Raw genomic sequence first — 16726 nt, 5'->3', positions numbered from 1 at the left:
TCATTTCATATAAGATGAAAATATATCCGGCATGCATTGGGGGCACAGTTTGCGCGTGCGCTATCTGTATGCGCAGGCCCGGCCTTATCTCGAGCGAGCCTTCTGTCGCGCGAGCGCACGTAGGAAATTCGGCGCGCGAAAGCTGTAGCAGGAAGTGGAGGGTAACGGCGCCCTGGTGTATGATCTGATTCTCTCAAACTATTCCTACAATCTACAAGCATCTACTTTAGTATGGCAGACCCGAAGGTGAGATGATACATTTTTGATAATCTAGTGCATTTTCCCACCCGACATCAGATTTAGTATGCCGGATATTTTATTTTATGCGTCACAATTACTCAAAGTTTGAAAATGGAACTGCGAACTACAAATGCCGACAACGAAGTCCTTTGCGATGCGAATGTGTGTTTTTAATGCTATTTGCTGCAGTCGCACGTTTAGGGCATTCTCATGGGAGGCGAGCATTTTGTGTAGAAACAAAAGCTACAATTAGTTTAAATATTCTTTGTAACCGTTAACCAAGTCAACGAGATTCCAGTGTGAAGCAAGTCAGCATGTTAGCAGTAGCCCTTTACGTCAACCGTTAGCTGCTTGGCAAAGGAAACCAAGACATAAATAACTAATAAAGCAACAGGGAGGGAAAAGTGATGCCGACAGTTAGGTTGACATACCTGCAAACCGGATTGTATGAATTGGTTAATTGTAGTTTAAGTATATATATATATATTTTTATTTTATTTTCTAATGGTGGTTACATTTGCTAACTGCTAATATTAGCTTGAGCTGCTCGGCTCTGGGTCTAAATTCTTAGTTTAAACAGTCATCAAATTGGTTTCAACATTTCTATAGATTACCGGCTTCCCCAAGTAGCAACTGTTTATTTGTGACTGGTCGTGATGCTCAAACCAAACAAGGGATCTCTCCGCTAGCCTGCTGCTAACGGGCCCCGATATAGGAGCATTTTCCTAAGTTGTCGATTTACTAACAAAGTGGAAGAGGTAAATATTAACTGAAAAGAAAATGAAACGGTGCGTGTCATACCCTTCCAGTCGTTTTATTTCACATTAAATTTACTGGACTGTTGATAAATGATGAATACAAGCATCGCTCGTATGACTTGCTTTCAAATCTGGCGCAAATGTTTGCCTTGTGATACAGCCAGGTTTGCTAACCAATAAAGTAATTGTTTAGTCCGTGGTTAGCACCATGTACACGGAAGATTGGCCACAGCTCCGATTTACATCCAATAAATTATGCACTTGTTAGACGATGACAATAAACTGCAGCTCGCCTCAAATTGTAGTGTTGATTTGAGCCACTTTTCTGTGTTTTTTTTGTCCTCGCTATTGTGTGCTTGGTTTAAAAAGTCTACCGGAGAGAATGCAGCCTAAAATGGCATTAAAGATGCTTTGCTCAGCAGCTGAACTTTACATAAAGCCTTCCCAGTTTCCCCAACAAAAGCCAAACTTGACCAATGACCCTCTAAATCCCCCCCATTGATGCTCCTCTGACCTGCTCTTTGGCTGTAAAATGAATGTTTTCCAGTGAGTCATTCTGAAAGATTGTGCATATCTGAGTCTGATTCTCTAAAATAGTCGGCCTTTCTTCGGGTGTGTTTGCATGCACGCAGGAGCAGGAACAGGACGACCACGACTCCACTGTTGAGGATGCTAATCATGATCCCCACTACGAACCCATCGTGTCTCTGCCCGAGCAGGACGTTAAAACATTAGAAGAGGATGAGGAGGAACTTTTTAAAATGTAAGTTGCTTGAATTCGCTGCCAGGCTCGGGGCTGTTTGCTCACCTCGTCACCGTCTCCTCTGTCCCTGACATGCAGGCGAGCGAAGCTATATCGTTTTGCGTCTGAGAACGACCCCCCGGAGTGGAAGGAGCGAGGCACCGGGGACGTGAAGTTGTTAAAACACAAAGAGAAGGGAACGATCCGAGTCCTGATGAGGAGAGACAAAACCCTGAAGATCTGTGCCAATCATCACAGTGAGTCACCAGTGTCTTTCAATTACTACAGTTAAAAATTGATATCCATCAACCATTAGGTTAGAGACTGGTGGGGGCTGAGAAAACAGTGTCAGGTGATCGTTGCTGTGAGGTGAAAAAGAGTTAATCCGCATCTTTGTTCCCTCTGCCTGTCACCCAAAAGTCCTGACAGTGACTGTGTTCTAGATAATAGCCAGGATCGAGTTATTGTCGGATAGATGTAGAGATGTGGCGCTTGCATCAGGGTAAAGGGAACATATGTTAATGTTGGTGCCTGTCTTGTGACCTTCAGTTACACCTGCAATGGAGCTGAAACCCAATGCTGGCAGTGACAGAGCCTGGGTGTGGAACACACTAGCAGATTACGCTGATGAGTGCCCCAAGGCTGAATTCCTCGCAATACGCTTTTTAAATGCAGAAAGTAAGTATTTGTGCATCACCCCCATCGCCCCGTTATTTAAGGAAGCATGCAGCAAGAATAATAAACCTTGAGTGGTTCGATGGTGTTGATTTCCTTTCTTGTCTTTGCAGATGCTCAGAAGTTTAAGGCAAAGTTTGAGGAGTGCAAAGAGGAAGTCAAAAATATCCAAGAGAAAAAAGGTGGGTGAGCTTAGACGCGAGAGTACGTCTCGCTGGGTTCTTGTCTAAATCCTGAATCGCTACACTAATCTTTAATGGCAATCCACAGCCTTTACTGGTGCGGGCCCACTCTGTTCCTTGCTGCTCACTCCAGCCTGGAACTTTTTTCGCCTGCTATATGAACACGCAGAATGTAACTTTTCTTACTGGCTTTGCAAATAAGCTGGTATTATTATGTTCTGCCACATTTCTGAGGGATTGTAGGTGCTAGATATAACTGGTTGCGTTAAAAACCTAAATGATAAAAGATTTGTGTTGAGTTTTGTAGGAAACAGTTTAATTTCTACATCTTTTTGATGACTGCATTTATTCTGTTAACACTCCGTGCCTGTAGGTGGCAGTGTGGGGGTGATAATTGAAAGGACACCACCTTAAAACTTAAAGGAATCTCCTCCTCTTGTTGACGACGAGATTAATAGCGAAGATTTAACAAATGGTCCGTTTCAGAGTTCAGGGTGCCGTTTAAAATGGGAACCGTTCTGTCTTTGACTACAGATGACACCAAGAGTGCGGACACAGTCGCAGAGAAGCTGGAGGAGCTGACGGTAAAAGACAAAGCGTCAGAAGAAAAGGGGGATAAAAAGGAGACTGAGCAAAAAAAAGATGAGAACAAGGAGGAGGTGAAGGCAGAGGAGAAGAATTGAGAACCATCTTGCTTTGCTGATCCTCAGCTTATGAAAATTTCCTCTTTTTCTACAATAGACTGTAAATGAACTGAACTTAAACACTTGCATATTAGTAGTATTTTTTTTTTTTAATCTGTTTTGCCTCAAGATCACAAGTCCTTGACGCCACAGTGGGAAAAACGATAACATAGATAAATGAGAAAAAGAAGCCCTCCCCCCCGCCCCGTGCCATGGAACGCCACGCTCTAAAACACTTCATCTGCAGGTCAACGGTACAAACTGTGAAAAGAGGCTTGTGGTAGTGATAATTCCCACATTGGGCTTTTTCTTTTGTTATTCTTGAGTAAATTTTGGTTGTAGGAAGAAAATAACCCAGCCTGCTTGTTAGCACAGCCCAGGCATATTTGATAACCCTGAAATCCCGCGACGCGCCTCCTCGGACACTGTACCTGTTGCCACAGTTATAATGACAAGTAAAGTCAAATCCTCCCTGTTGAATCCCTTTGAGTTTTCCTTTTGATCTGTTACAAGTCCTGCTGGACAAGCCACTGTAGGGGCACTAGAATACTATACTGATGGTCCATCGATAGGCCAGGGATCAATGATTAGGTGCACTTAGCATGGAGCATTTTCAGCTTTTCAGAGTTCAGCGCTGCTTTCACTCGAGCCCCTCACACATTTGTCTATTTTAATTGTAACATTCCCAGATAGTCAGAAACGTTGTGCTCACCCCTCTCCTCCACTAACAGTTCTTAACCTCCAGGGGGCGCATTGAAGCATCAGTGCATCTGTAAATACATGTATGGATGAAATGTTGCTTTTCATTTGCACTCAGATTCGAAATGTTTCCTCCACCTTCCAATAAAAGCTGTCAAAGACGACGTCGCAGTTTGGTTCCTCGGAGTTCTGGGAAAAATGAACAGTCTCACGCAGCGTTGGAAACTTTTATTCTCTACGTTCAGGTCATTTGGGAAATATTTCCTCTTCACAAAAATAGTAACTCATGTACATTTATAGAATATTCTATATTTCAAGACTGGGCTCAGCTCTGGGCTGATGGGACACACTCATGGCTGAGTGTCAGGAGCGTTCCCTGACCCGCAGCCATGCCCATCCCAGGAGAGAGCGCTGGATTTATGGCAGTCATTAGGAGGAATGACATCGATCGTGGTCTGGAAGTCTGTGATTAGCTGGGGGTATTTTCAGGCAGCTTGAAGCTAACGAGCTCACAAAATGCTCCAGTTAGCTCTTCCACTGACTCCCATCAGGTTTCAAAGGTCTGGACTCGACTCGCACCTCAACTCTATTTACGAAAATGACTTTGGGATGGTCACCGTGGGTAGTTGTGACGGGAAAGACACTTGAAAGTAATGAAACTAACGTGCTTTAAAATAGAATGAACATCTGTAAAATAAGAAGACAAGCCCGTTCATCCCGGGAACGTCTGCCCGTTTAGGAGCCGCAGCAGCTGAGACTGATTCCCAGTCACTCCCGCTGCCCAAAGGGGCAGATTCAAATCCCCAAACTTAAAGTGTCTCAACGTTGGTTTGTGAAAATCCAGTGTTGCAGCCCTGTTGTTCAGCTGTTAAGGCAGCCGGGTGAGAGGCCGCACAAGCAGCAGGCGTTGAAGGAGACGGCTGCCGCGCCGGCCTTTGCACCGATGCTTCGGAATTTAGGAGGAAAAACACGACCTTCGCTATTTGCCCCTTCCACGACTTTAATACACAACGGCCCCCCTGAAGCTTTCATCCCTTCACTGAGCTCTTCCTCTCAAGGCAACGATGGTTTCGTGTATTTGAATCACATTCCTGACACGTAAACTAGAGCATACAAAAAAATATATCAACTAAGAAACGTAACAAGGGAAACACGTAATACTGAAGCTGTACCAGACAGCTGCCGAGCTTTTATTTTGAAAGAATAGGGCCCAATTTTAGCACTATAAAGCTGTGACCGCTGTCCCCTCACCGATTTAACCCGATCACATTCTTAATCCTTAAACAAAACTTACCGGTCTGTATAAAAATGTTATCACCCACTTTTTGACAATGTAAAGACAAAACAATGGCTTCTTTCATTCAGCTCACACACTAAACAGTTCAGGTTATTATGGTTATAGTAGTTATGGGCGTGGACGACTGGACTTTTGGAAGTCGTCTGATGACCTTTTAGAATGTTCGCCTACGTCTGATGTCACTGAAATGCTGAGATGCTCGTGGTGTCATGTGAGCCGAACCTGCAGTCGGCGCCCGGATGAGCCACATTAGCGGGAGCACGCGTATTCGGACTGGCGTCTGTGCGGATCAGGTTCGTTCCTGAGAAGGTTTGTGGAGCGAAATGGAAAATTTTGGGAGGATTTTATTGGAGGAATTTCTGAAAGCAACCGCCAAACATGGTTTTAACTATTACGCGCGGACGCATCCGGCACTAATCTACCAGAACCGTCCGCCGTCGCTTTCCAAAACCTCCTTAAATATCCTGGAGAGGACACGAATGTGGAACTCTGACTGGGAGAGGATGTTTTCTCACAGCGGTCACCTTCAGCTTTTGGGGTTTGAGCGCCTCCTCCTGAGCCGACCGGAACAACGCGCACGTCGAATCACGGCGAGGACCCGATGGCGGCTGACATCACAAAACGTTAAAGACAAGACACTCCTCAAACACAAAAGTCTGTCACGGTATCAATCGAAGCTTCCGGAAAGGATGCACACGGGCAGCCGGACCCACATGAGAGCAGACGCATCCTCTGACTCCAAAACAGGAAGCGCTTCTGACCGGCTGTATCCTAGGCAACAGCCAGAAGCGAATCTCTCTGCAGCATCCTGGCCGATGCCGTAAAACGCAGCAGTCCCTGCTCACACGGATATCTCGTACGTGGTGCCTCCTACGCCCGTCACCTTTTTGACGTTACCGTGGCGACTCGGACTGAGGCTGCCACCGTGGGAGCTGGGGTGGCAGTCCATCTGCCCGTTAACCTTCACGGCTTCTCTGTGAGGGAAGAGGAGGACAGAGAAAACATCTCAACACAGACAACAAAACCAATGAGGAGTACAGGTCGGACACGGGTTCATGCAGTTGTGAGTGCAGGGAAGGAAAAAGGAAGACGTTAGGTGATGTGGGAAAAAAAAGCATGCAGAAACAAAAGAAAGAAATAGAGTCGTGCAAGTTTGTTCAGCTCATGTTTGAGGAAGTTTTTTTAGAATGGCTATTTTACCAGACAAGGACATATACAGAGTGAATTGGTGAAGTTCAGGTTAGACATCATACAACAAGCACAAACTTTACACCAATATTTAATTTTTCCTCTGTTAGAACCAAAGACTAAATGAAGACGGACATCATGGGAGCCCCCTGGTGGTAAATTGTACAAACTGCATAAAGCAAACCGGTATTTAAAAAAGAACAGAGTCAAACAGAATCAGACACTAATGCTCCTTGCCTTTCAAAGTCGGTAGCAGTTTAATGCTAGTACTAACCCCCCTTCCCCCCCAATCCTTACTGGAAATTAGGTCACATGTTGCCCATCTTTATTTACGTCAATCCCAAGGCGAAGTAGCCCAGTAGTCCTGAACGGAATGTCGGGAAGCATGCAGTCCCACGGAAACAACGTTAGGGTTCATACCTGTCTGTCCTCTCATGGGCACTGATGTAAGAAAGTTTCTGGTGGGAATAAGAGGGGGATCGGGGTAAAGCAGGGGAGCGTGGCTGGTGCGTTGGGGAGCGGTAAGGCCCATCGGAGGTGGCGACCCGACTGTGGCTACTGTTGGAGCTACTGTGGTCTGTGTGCAGGGACGTGGATGAAGTCCTGGGGGCACGGCCCAACGTGGAGCCGGCGTGGCGCAACACAGGGGTTCGCTGCCCGTAGCTGACCAGCCCGACCCCCATCAGGTTGTCCCTGGAACCGCCACAGGTTGGGGGTGTGGGGCCTCTAGAGCCGGGCGCACAATACCCATCTGGGTAACAGGCACTGGCGGGTGGCCCATAGCCCCCATCAAACATGCCTGAGTCCTGGGCATAGATATGGGTCTGGGAGCGCCCGTGCAGAACGTGGCGCTTCTCCCTCTCCTCCATCTCCTTCCGCTCCTGAATAGATGCCATGATGGTCTGGGACAGGTTATCGTAGCGCACGGGGGATGGGTCCCTCTCCCTCAGGTGAGGGGACTGCCTTCCTATTCCCCTGGCTGGCATCACTGGGCTGTAGGTGGGGGCGACCTGATGCCGCTGGATGTCAGGTTCCCGGATGTGGCACATTTTGGTGGGCAGGTAGGGCGAGTGGAAGCCCGTGGAGGGCATTCCCCGGTGGGTCATGCACTCACTGGCAGTGGCAGAGGAAATGCTGGGGTGGAGCAGGCTGTCATAAGACAGACTGCCGTTCCGATTGGAGAGCGTGTTGGGGGAGAAGACACTCTTGTACGGGGTGGAGGTCACCGTCGGTGGCTGCAGGGCCGGCAGGTGGCCCTTCTCCGGCCTGCGGTGGCCCTGCTTCAGGCTGAGAGAGCGCGAGCCTACGGGGTCTGAATCCAGCTGGAGCGGCGAAGACTGGAAAGTCCGGTGGAGGGGAGCGTTGGTGTACTCCGGCAAGTCGAGGTTCGGTTCAGATCTGTAGTCGTGGCCACGGACACCCTCTTCCACGATGGCCGAGGTCTTCTGTTCATCTTGCATGATGATCTGAAAAGTAAAGCGCAAATTAAAGCATCAAATTGGCATGAAAAATGTGCTTGAATGAAAACCTTGTCTCACCTTGTCTTCAGCAGTGTGGTAGTGGACTTTGGGCATGGTCCCAAAAGACGGCCTGAATTTGTACATGGCCGGTGTCGAAGGGTGGGTCTTACGGGAGATAGAGTTTTCTGTGATACAGAGAAAGATCAGCGTTACCAATGCTGGAAAAAAGGTGTTTATGCAGCTGTAACAGGGTTTATTTGAACGTTACTGGTCACCTAATCCTCCAGGACAAACTACGCTGCGGTACAGAGTATTTCCCACCAGGGGGCGATAGTGCTCTACAGAAGTGGAGAGCAGGTTTACTCCCTGACATAATGCACCATGACACTGGAGATCCTCAGGGGAGAACCTGCACTGGAGGTTCAACAGCAACAGTATAATGAACCCAGTTTTCCTTGGCTCACAACTGCAGGCTGGAAACCCACAACCAGCACGGAATCTGCCTCAAACCCGGAAAACGTCACTTTCCCGGCGCTGATTCGAGACCAATCTCCGACTCATCACTATTGTTCAGCTTCTGAGGTTTGTTGCTACACAACACCAATAGGGTGGTGACTCATGCGGCACCGATTCGGTCTGAAATTCCTCCAGTTACGTCCAGTCTGCAGCTGATTCACCAAACGGGACACGCCTGTTTTTTCGGCCCAATGTGAAACACTGACCTGAGACCACTTGACACACTAAACCAAATCCTACACTGCCATGTGGAGTGTGTAGCTTTAGGGGAAATTTGATTCTTACCTTCACTGGAAGTCAGCTGGTTTGCCAGCTGGTTTTTCAGCTGGTTGTAACGATCCGCTTTGGGCGGCAGCGGCGGCTGGCTTTCTTTCTCATCCAGGCCGTCCACGCTGCATTTAGACTACCAGGACGGGTGGAAACAGCAGATGAGTTCATGGTACCATGTAGGTGCATTACTGGTTGCTTTTAGTGTCAGCTTGGAGTAAAAATGTGCAGATAGAAGCAGAACCACGGTAACACTGCACGGCTCACCTTGGACCTGATAATGGTGCTGTGGATGCCGTTGTCGCTGATTTTGATGGTGATCTGTCTGTCCGACAGGTCAGGCCTCATAAAGGGGGGTTGGATTTTAACACGGGGCTTTTTCTTGGGGTCCAGTATGTACCTGAAGGAAAAGAGGACGCGAGGATGAACCTACCCATTTAATCGTATGCTGCACATGATTCTTGGTTTTTACTTAAATGGTTCAAAAGACCAGTGTGGGAAATAGTTCATGCCAGACCCATTCAGTTAAAGAGGCCATCCAGCAGCAGTGATTTATCAGAATATGACTGCTAACTGCTAGCGATGCTTTGTTTTTACTAAAACCTGTCAGGGAGTGATGCAGTACAGTAGCGACGGAGTTGTAAAATAAATGACATATTCGGTACCCCTGGGGAAAGTTATTTAGATGCAATTACATGCGAGTCAACACAACACTGAACAGATTCACAAGCCAGCTTACCGCGGTGCCAGGGGGCTACATAAGACATACTCCACGTTACCACAGCAACCCTTCGTGAAGGGATTTACTCCTCCACGAAACTTGCCCGTCACCTGAAAAACACAAGGTCATCTTCAGAGCGGGCAGCACAAGGCCGAAGTGGACACGTGTACATTCATACAGCGGATTCATTCATGACGTCTTTGTGCTGCTTCAGTTGTTGCTGCTGATGTATTTCTGTGCATGAATCACTTGACTGCATTCTAAAACTAGTTTGTGCCTCAAAAGAAAATCAATCCGCGTGTGTTTGTGTGTTCCTGTGTGTGTGTTCGTGTGTGTGCGCGCTTGGAAAAGATGGAATAACGGTTTCCTGTACGTGTACATTTCCATTTCCAGCCCTGCTGCAGCCTCACCTGTTCATTGGTCGTCCGACCTCGCGCCACCAGCACCATGTGGAAACCAGTTAGCCCCATGACTGGAATGAAGAACAACCCTGCTATACACATCACCACCAGACTGGACACAAAAGGTCAAGGCTGACAACAACACATGGTGAAGGACACGTGCGGGTTTACTTAGGTTCCACTGATTCTTTTGAAATGTCAGAAGAGACATTTCAGCGCATTTTGTGGCAATAAAATGATACGTGACGGTGGTGTGCAACGCCCCCAGTCTCTCTCGGTGGTGGAGGACGAAGATGAGGCCGAAGGAGAAAACTCCCATCATGTGGATGGTGAGGGACAGCAGGAAGAGGAAGAAGTAGCGGTAGTTCCTCCGGCCGATGCAGTTGTTGACCCAGGGGCAGTGGTGGTCAAAGTCCTGAAGGTGGAGAACGCAACGCAACTATTAAAGCAGCCGTTTCAGTTTTGTGGCGTCTCCGTTCGGTGCCGACACACACCTCCACGCAGTTGTCACAGACACTGCAGTGGGAGCAGCGCGGCGGCCTGTAGAAGTGACAGGTGGCGCACCACTTCATCCGGACCTGAATGCCCTTGACCTCCACATTCTTGTAGAGCGGCGCTCGGAAATCATCGTCCTTGTCCTCGTCCTCATCCGCTAACGGGGGGGAAAAAAAACAGAGACTTAAAAGCAAACCAGAGAGGAATGAACATCTTTGGAGCCGTGATGGGTCTGAAGTGACGCCGCTGTGAATCGCGTGAGGGCGGCGCTTTAATGTGTCGATATTAACGTGTTAAAAGGAGCGTTGACGCCCACACCCTGGCAGAGGTGGTGCTCCGCCACTGTAAACTACAGCCTGACAGCACCGCTGACGCTTTCATTGCTCTCAGTGTGACTCTGCACTGTGTCAGGGTGTTTATGAGACATCCCGAGAGCCGCTTTCTTTTCGCTTCGGAGCGGCACAGCTGCTGAACTGGACCATTCACAGTCTAAACACAGCTTTGAGATAAACACATTACTGCAGGAACAGCAGCGCGACGACTGTCATCCATCACTCAAACTCGGGGGTTTTTAACGAGAAAACCTTCAGCGATATTTGATCGATGGTGCCGAGGAACTAAAATGCAATAATAATCAAAAACAGGTGCAAGAAACCCTCCGCATCAGCACAGACAACTTCAGATTACAAAGGCTTGATTCATTTGGCTGTTTTTGTCAAAGAAACGATCCATTTTAAACCATCTACTCATCATCCTACTCAGTATCCTCGATTAAATCCTGTGACTGTGGATCAAAAGTGGATGATCATGCAGCCACTTGGGGGCTGAAACCTTAATTGCTGAGATTGTGGCGGTCGATGATGGAACAGATGCTGCAGAGGTGCAGCGTTATCTTTATCGACCCCGTCTTCAGAAACTATTGTGGAGGACATTTTGCCGATCTGATATCAGCCAGTCTCTTCAAAAATAAACTGGATAGAGGTGTCTGTTGGCCTGGACGCCACTTAAAAAACAACATGTCCTTTTACTGTTTTGTTGCCTCTGCCTGGCCGCTAACTGAGTCTGTAATCAACCCTGCACAGGAAGTGCGGCGTTTACCAGAGCGTCTTTAGAGAGAAGTGGTCAAAAGTGGTCATTTAGACTCCAACAGCCAGGAAAACACAAAACTGCTGAACACAGAGAAGTCTGATCGGAGAAAATTGAACATTTAAAGCTCAATCACACCCCTCCAACACACATTCAGCAGCCTCTCCAAAGCAGGAAATGATAAATGGCCTTGAGTTACATCAGTGACATGAATGGAAAATTTCTTTCATTCTCATTTTTGCAGCCTGATTTTCAGAGCAGATGTTACCGTGGCCGCGACAGAGTTTTAATTCACTTAAATCCAAACCTTACCCATGAATCTGCTGCCCATGAGCCAAACAGCAAATACCTAGCCTCCAGTTTGTCTATACAACCCAGCAGTGAACCTTTACCACCTCGGGGGGACGAGCTAACCTGGCATCGTTTCCGAGTGCATTACAAACATCCCCGGGGATGAGTTCAATCAGCATGACTGAATCATTACCAAACCCAGATAGAGGCAAGAACAAGAAGCCTGCGGCAGAAGTCTGCGCAGTACGTCCCAGCTTAGAGATGCGGAGCGAAGCTGCAGAACGTCCTCGTCCAGGAGGAGCGCGCTGAGGCTCAACAGAGTGGATCCAACATCAGGAGGAACGCATAGTGATGACATGCACACGCACCTCTGGGGTAAACGCCAGGGTCCATGAAGGTGGCCATGCTGAAGTTGGCCAAGACGAAGAGGAAGACCAGGCCATTGTAGAGCGGCACGGCGGGGGAGATGACCTTTGATAACCAGGGGCACCTGCAGACACACAACACTGGGATTAGGATTAAACCACCATCTCATCTCACATCTTCAAAACTGCACACGCAGCTGAATCAGGTTTGCAGAGACATCAACAGGCTGAATGATGGACGGTAGAGCTCGAGCCAACATGGCAGCTGTGAGTTGCTTCACAATCATCTGTTACAATGAGTTCAACTGATAAATCCTTTTGAGAAAAGGGACCGCTGACCCCACGGGTGCTTTATTCCATTTCCTGGCGTTCCATCGTACGTATGAACAGATGGAATGGCTAAATTCATTTGATGATGCTGGTGATAAAGACACAACCAGCATATGAAGGCATCGCAGCAGATTTACCTGAACACTGAATAACCAGGCGGCTTATTCTGATGGCAAAAAAAAACAGCCCAGTTCCTGGAAATGGTGTCCAGTGATCACACTTAATCCACTCCTCCTCGCAGCCGCTCTTTCGGTTTGTTGAATTATTCAGACGCCGAGTGACCAGTGAGACAGGGAAGAGGCAGTCTAGCTCAACCGGTCCACTCCGCTCCACTTTAAAAGTAAAGGAGGCCTAAGTGGACCTCTATTGGGATGAGGGCACCACAGTTATCTGCACATTAGAGGCCTACTTGAATGATAAGAACAGCACATTTGATCACTATCTTGGTGATTTATTATAGTGGGTGGAGCTCACTGAGAGGAGATAAACCCAGAGTTTCATCTAACAGATTACATCTCCTCAACACCCCGTTATGACACCAGCCTTTTGTTCAGGGTGGAAGACAGAATAATCAGAAACCTGCAGCCAGAGGCTTTAAATGTAGCCCATGGTTACATCAGTGAGTCAATGAAAACACAAAAGCATCAAAGGTCTCTGGGAGGACGCTCTGAAAGGTTTCACTCATGACGATAGAGAAAAGAAACAGCCTTGGAGTCTGAAGAACACTTTGCAAATCTCCTGGCTCTGTCCTTTTAGCCGCAGAGGCTGATTCTGGTGCACAAACCAAAAGTAGCTTTGAGTTAAATTTGTACGCGTCTGGCGAGCAGCTGCATGCTGCGTCGTTGACAGGGTACAACTGCTTAATTATTGATCAGAGCAAGGTACCCAGCGTCCTACAACATCCCAATTTACTCGCTTGTCAACAGGTTGGTGAGAAAAGAGTAGGAAATAAGTGGAGAGGAGGCTGGGAGCAGACTGTGTGGGAGGGAAATGGGACTGAGAAAAAGGCTGATTAAGGCCACAGACACTGGCTAATTGCGTAGGAGTAACAAATCACCCCAAAGCCCTTATTGACCCTGTTTACACCACCCACCCCTGCACTGCAGCGGGGGCAGAAAGGGCTTATTGGAAAGTTTGGACTGAGTTCACAAAGACAAATGGAGATTTTTGCTGCCTGAACTACACTAATGAAATGAGTCGGGTTGGGTCCTCCTAAAATCTGGAGGCTGGCCAAGCTAATAAATAAATAGATAAATAAAAGACTGGACTCTGAGGTAATTAAAATGCCTGCAAACCAAACTGGAGGGGTGATGAAGAGGGCGTCCGACAGCCATGCAGCTTTGGCACGCTGGACTGAATCCACCCTGAGGAATGGAAGGGAAAGAGGACGGGAGGGAAAAACCACATTTCAAATAATAGCTGCGACTTCCTCAAACTGTTCGATCACACAGGTCAGGCTGCCGCCGAAGCGGATGCGACCTGATGCGGTAATCTGTTATGTTCCAGTATATAAACAAAGGATCCCATAACTAACATTACATCCAGGTACCTGAAACCAAGCGGTTTGATCAGGCTTAAGATTAGAGTTCCCAAAGATGACGTGATGAGACGTCGTCTTTAGAATAAAACAAACCCTGAAGACACATCCAGCGTTTGGCTATAGAGGTACGCGGGGCAAAAGGGGCACCTCCTCACATGTGTGAAGTAAATCAGCTTGTAACAGTCTGACAGTATCATCAATAATCACCCTCACATTGGTCATAAAGGAGCGCTCTCATTTTTAAGCCAAAACAAACAGATCAGTTCATTAAAAGGTGAAGCCAGTTGCCATTTAGGATCATATCTGCTCTGCTGAGACTCAGCAATCCAGAATCTGGACAGCGAAAGTGATTTCGGCTTCCAGCAAGTCAATTTTTAATGAGCCTCTCTGAAAAATAATGAGGACAAAAAGAAAAACCATCATGAGCTATTCTGGAACCATCCAGTGGAAGAGGGTTATTAGCTGTGGTAAAAATCCCCTGTGTCTGAAATAATGGCCAATTTAACCCTCATTCCACAATTAAAAACATCAAAACGCGTGTTGATTAGCATAAACCGCGTTAACATTTGATAGTCAGTCTGTCTCTGGACTTCTATGGCAGTCGTCTGATTTCATGTCTAACCTTTTATCCTTCTCCAAACATGCTCCACTTGATATGTTTCAGTTTTCCACTCCCCTCCATCGTTCACAGAATCTGTAAGCAGCAGCACGATTTACTCCCCATGGATGTGTGCGTGTGGGGGGGGGGCGTCCCGCCAATCTGATGCAAATGCATCCCCGGGGGACACAGGCAACATTTAATATTCCGCACACCCACCGATACACAAACAGACAGGCAAACAGTGGGTCTGCCGTGGGTGCCGACGGCCGCGATGTTTGCTGGGAGCGTGAAGAGCAGCGGGTCAGCGCAGAGGTCGTGCTGCCGGGGAACCGTCTGAGATTCGGAAATGTTTAAACACAGATATCGGATATCACAGCGGCGGCCTCGGGGAAGCATGAATTTTCATCTGCCTTTTCGGCCCGAAGCTCAGACGCATTTGCGTCGCTGCGACTGAACGAGGGGTCCGTTTGAGAAGCAAGAAACATCTTTGCTCCTGAAACGCTGCCCTTTGGTCATCTACATATTCATAAGGTGTTATCAAGGGAGAGAAGGAAACTCTTCTACAACACCTCTAGAGCCAAATTGGCACAATAACAGACATGCAGTTAGAAGAAAGGCGGCCCGATCTGACCTGTTTCACACCAAAACACAGGAACCGGTCCCATTTTTCTGCCCATGAAGGTGTCTGATGTCCCAACAGTGGTTCTGATGATAAAATGCCCACACGGGTTCGGACCGGACCAGGCATTTGTGAGCGGGCGAAGTGTTGCAGATCTTCTCTTCATCCTCCTACACACTTTCTGTCCAGCGTGGAAAAAAAATTCTATCCATCTGTTTAGCCTGTGAGGGATCTACAAAAGGCCATGCACGCACGCACGCGGCAGGAAGTCATCTCCTCATCACCACTTTGCTCTGACCTGCGTCCATAAAGTGGTACATCAGGCGCAAACATGTTGCCGAGCGACGTAATCTCCCCGGAGAGGCGACGGCACATGTGCTGGCCCTCGCTCAGGCTCCCGGTGGGAAAGCTGAATTCGCCACGGTGCAACGGAGCAAATGGGGCAGATTGGGCCCAAAACACAGAGGCTTAACGAGACAAGTGCAATAAATATCTGCGGGTATTCAGACCGCAGCAGCCCGAACAGCCTGTCTGTCAGGGCAAACCGCTGAAACCCAATCTGAACACTTGGCCCATGAGGAGAGCGAGCTCAGCCGAGCTTTGTTCCGCTTGCTTGGTTGCCGGGGCCAAATGTGCAGAAGGGACTTCAATGTCTGCATTAGCTGACCCGTCTTGTGCCACATTCTTGGACACTTGGGGCCAAATCCCTGAACACGGCAGCCCGAGTGTATGGTTAGGCCGAGGCAGCGTTCAGGAACTGGGCCAGGAACATACGATGATGGATTCTAATCCTAATTTGAGACCGTCGGGATTCTGGCGGCTAAACGTTTGATTTATCTGTAGTTTTCCAACATTTGCTGGTGCTGAATCCAGAGATAAAACCTGTGAAATCCAGTCAGCAGCTCCAGAGCCTGCAGCTCTGACAAGAGGCAGGAACGGAGGTGAAACCTGAGCGGCTCCTCAGAAAAGCAGCAGATGGCAGAGACGAAGGCCCGACATTAAAGAGACACAACCTCCACTGAGATTTATGAAACGAGACTAGGAGTCGACCCTAACGTGCACGCTCTCACGGCACACAGACCTTCTACCCTTTCCCCCCCGACACAAACCCTTTTTTAAAACAATCCAACTCCGTCCGCACCAGTGAGGCCAGTCCAATTCTCTGCTCACTTCCTGCAGGAAGTCCAGGCTGCAGACACACACACACAGAGAGAAAACACAACAACAGACCGCAGGAGAAGATTTGGGATTTAATTTCTGACAGAGTAGCCATTAAATCTGAACACACTGTTTTAATGGAGAACCAGAAAAGGCCTCAATCAATCAATCTTTATTTATATCGCGTCTGTTACAATCAAGATTGTTCTAGGTGCTTTCCAGAATCCCAGGGCCTGACCCCCAGACAAGCAACAGTGGCAAGGAAAAACTCCCCTTTAACAGGAAGAAACCTTGAGCAGGACCAGGCTCATATAGGGGGACCCTCCTACTGATGGGGGGCTGGGTAGAGAGAGAGGAGAAGGGGGAGGACAGGTAGAGGAAAGAATAGGTAGAACATAGAAATACATTAATT

General features: G+C 47.9%; 2 protein-coding genes and 1 non-coding gene across 3 annotated transcripts; 2 read left to right on the top strand and 1 right to left on the bottom strand.

Annotated features, from left to right (window-relative positions):
- Positions 1-92: 92 nt before the first annotated feature.
- On the top strand, positions 93-4140 carry ranbp1 (RAN binding protein 1). The gene is made up of 6 exons (XM_003974704.3): positions 93-246; positions 1631-1761; positions 1840-1997; positions 2290-2418; positions 2529-2597; positions 3132-4140. The coding sequence occupies exons 1-6, from the start codon at positions 232-234 to the stop codon at positions 3278-3280; spliced, it is 651 nt and encodes a 216-aa protein (XP_003974753.1). The 5' UTR covers positions 93-231; the 3' UTR covers positions 3281-4140.
- Positions 2697-2828, top strand: LOC115247756 (small nucleolar RNA SNORA77). The gene has a single exon (XR_003886854.1). It is a non-coding gene; the product is annotated as a small nucleolar RNA SNORA77 (small nucleolar RNA).
- Positions 4141-5607: 1467 nt separating the features above from the next.
- Positions 5608-12191, bottom strand: zdhhc8b (zDHHC palmitoyltransferase 8b; the record flags this gene model as incomplete). The annotated part of the gene is given in 10 exon segments (NM_001078596.1): positions 5608-6250; positions 6885-7930; positions 8003-8090; positions 8647-8843; positions 8975-9107; positions 9447-9538; positions 9839-9941; positions 10072-10244; positions 10324-10481; positions 12070-12191. Coding segments are annotated over 10 exon segments (2245 nt in total), but the record flags the coding sequence as incomplete, so codon positions are not given.
- Between the last annotated feature and the right edge of the window lie 4535 nt (positions 12192-16726).

Source organism: Takifugu rubripes, chromosome 21 (assembly GCF_901000725.2).
Source record: "Takifugu rubripes chromosome 21, fTakRub1.2, whole genome shotgun sequence".
In the NCBI taxonomy this organism is placed as follows: Eukaryota; Metazoa; Chordata; class Actinopteri; order Tetraodontiformes; family Tetraodontidae; genus Takifugu; species Takifugu rubripes.
This window is presented reverse-complemented; position numbering and strand designations above follow the sequence as displayed.

Excerpts from the sequence above, each read along its gene's own strand:
- ranbp1 (XM_003974704.3), top strand. Across the intron at positions 2,419-2,528 it reads ACGCTTTTTAAATGCAGAAA|ATGCTCAGAAGTTTAAGGCA; the intron begins GTAAGTATTTGT and ends TTGTCTTTGCAG. Across the intron at positions 2,598-3,131 it reads AAATATCCAAGAGAAAAAAG|ATGACACCAAGAGTGCGGAC; the intron begins GTGGGTGAGCTT and ends CTTTGACTACAG.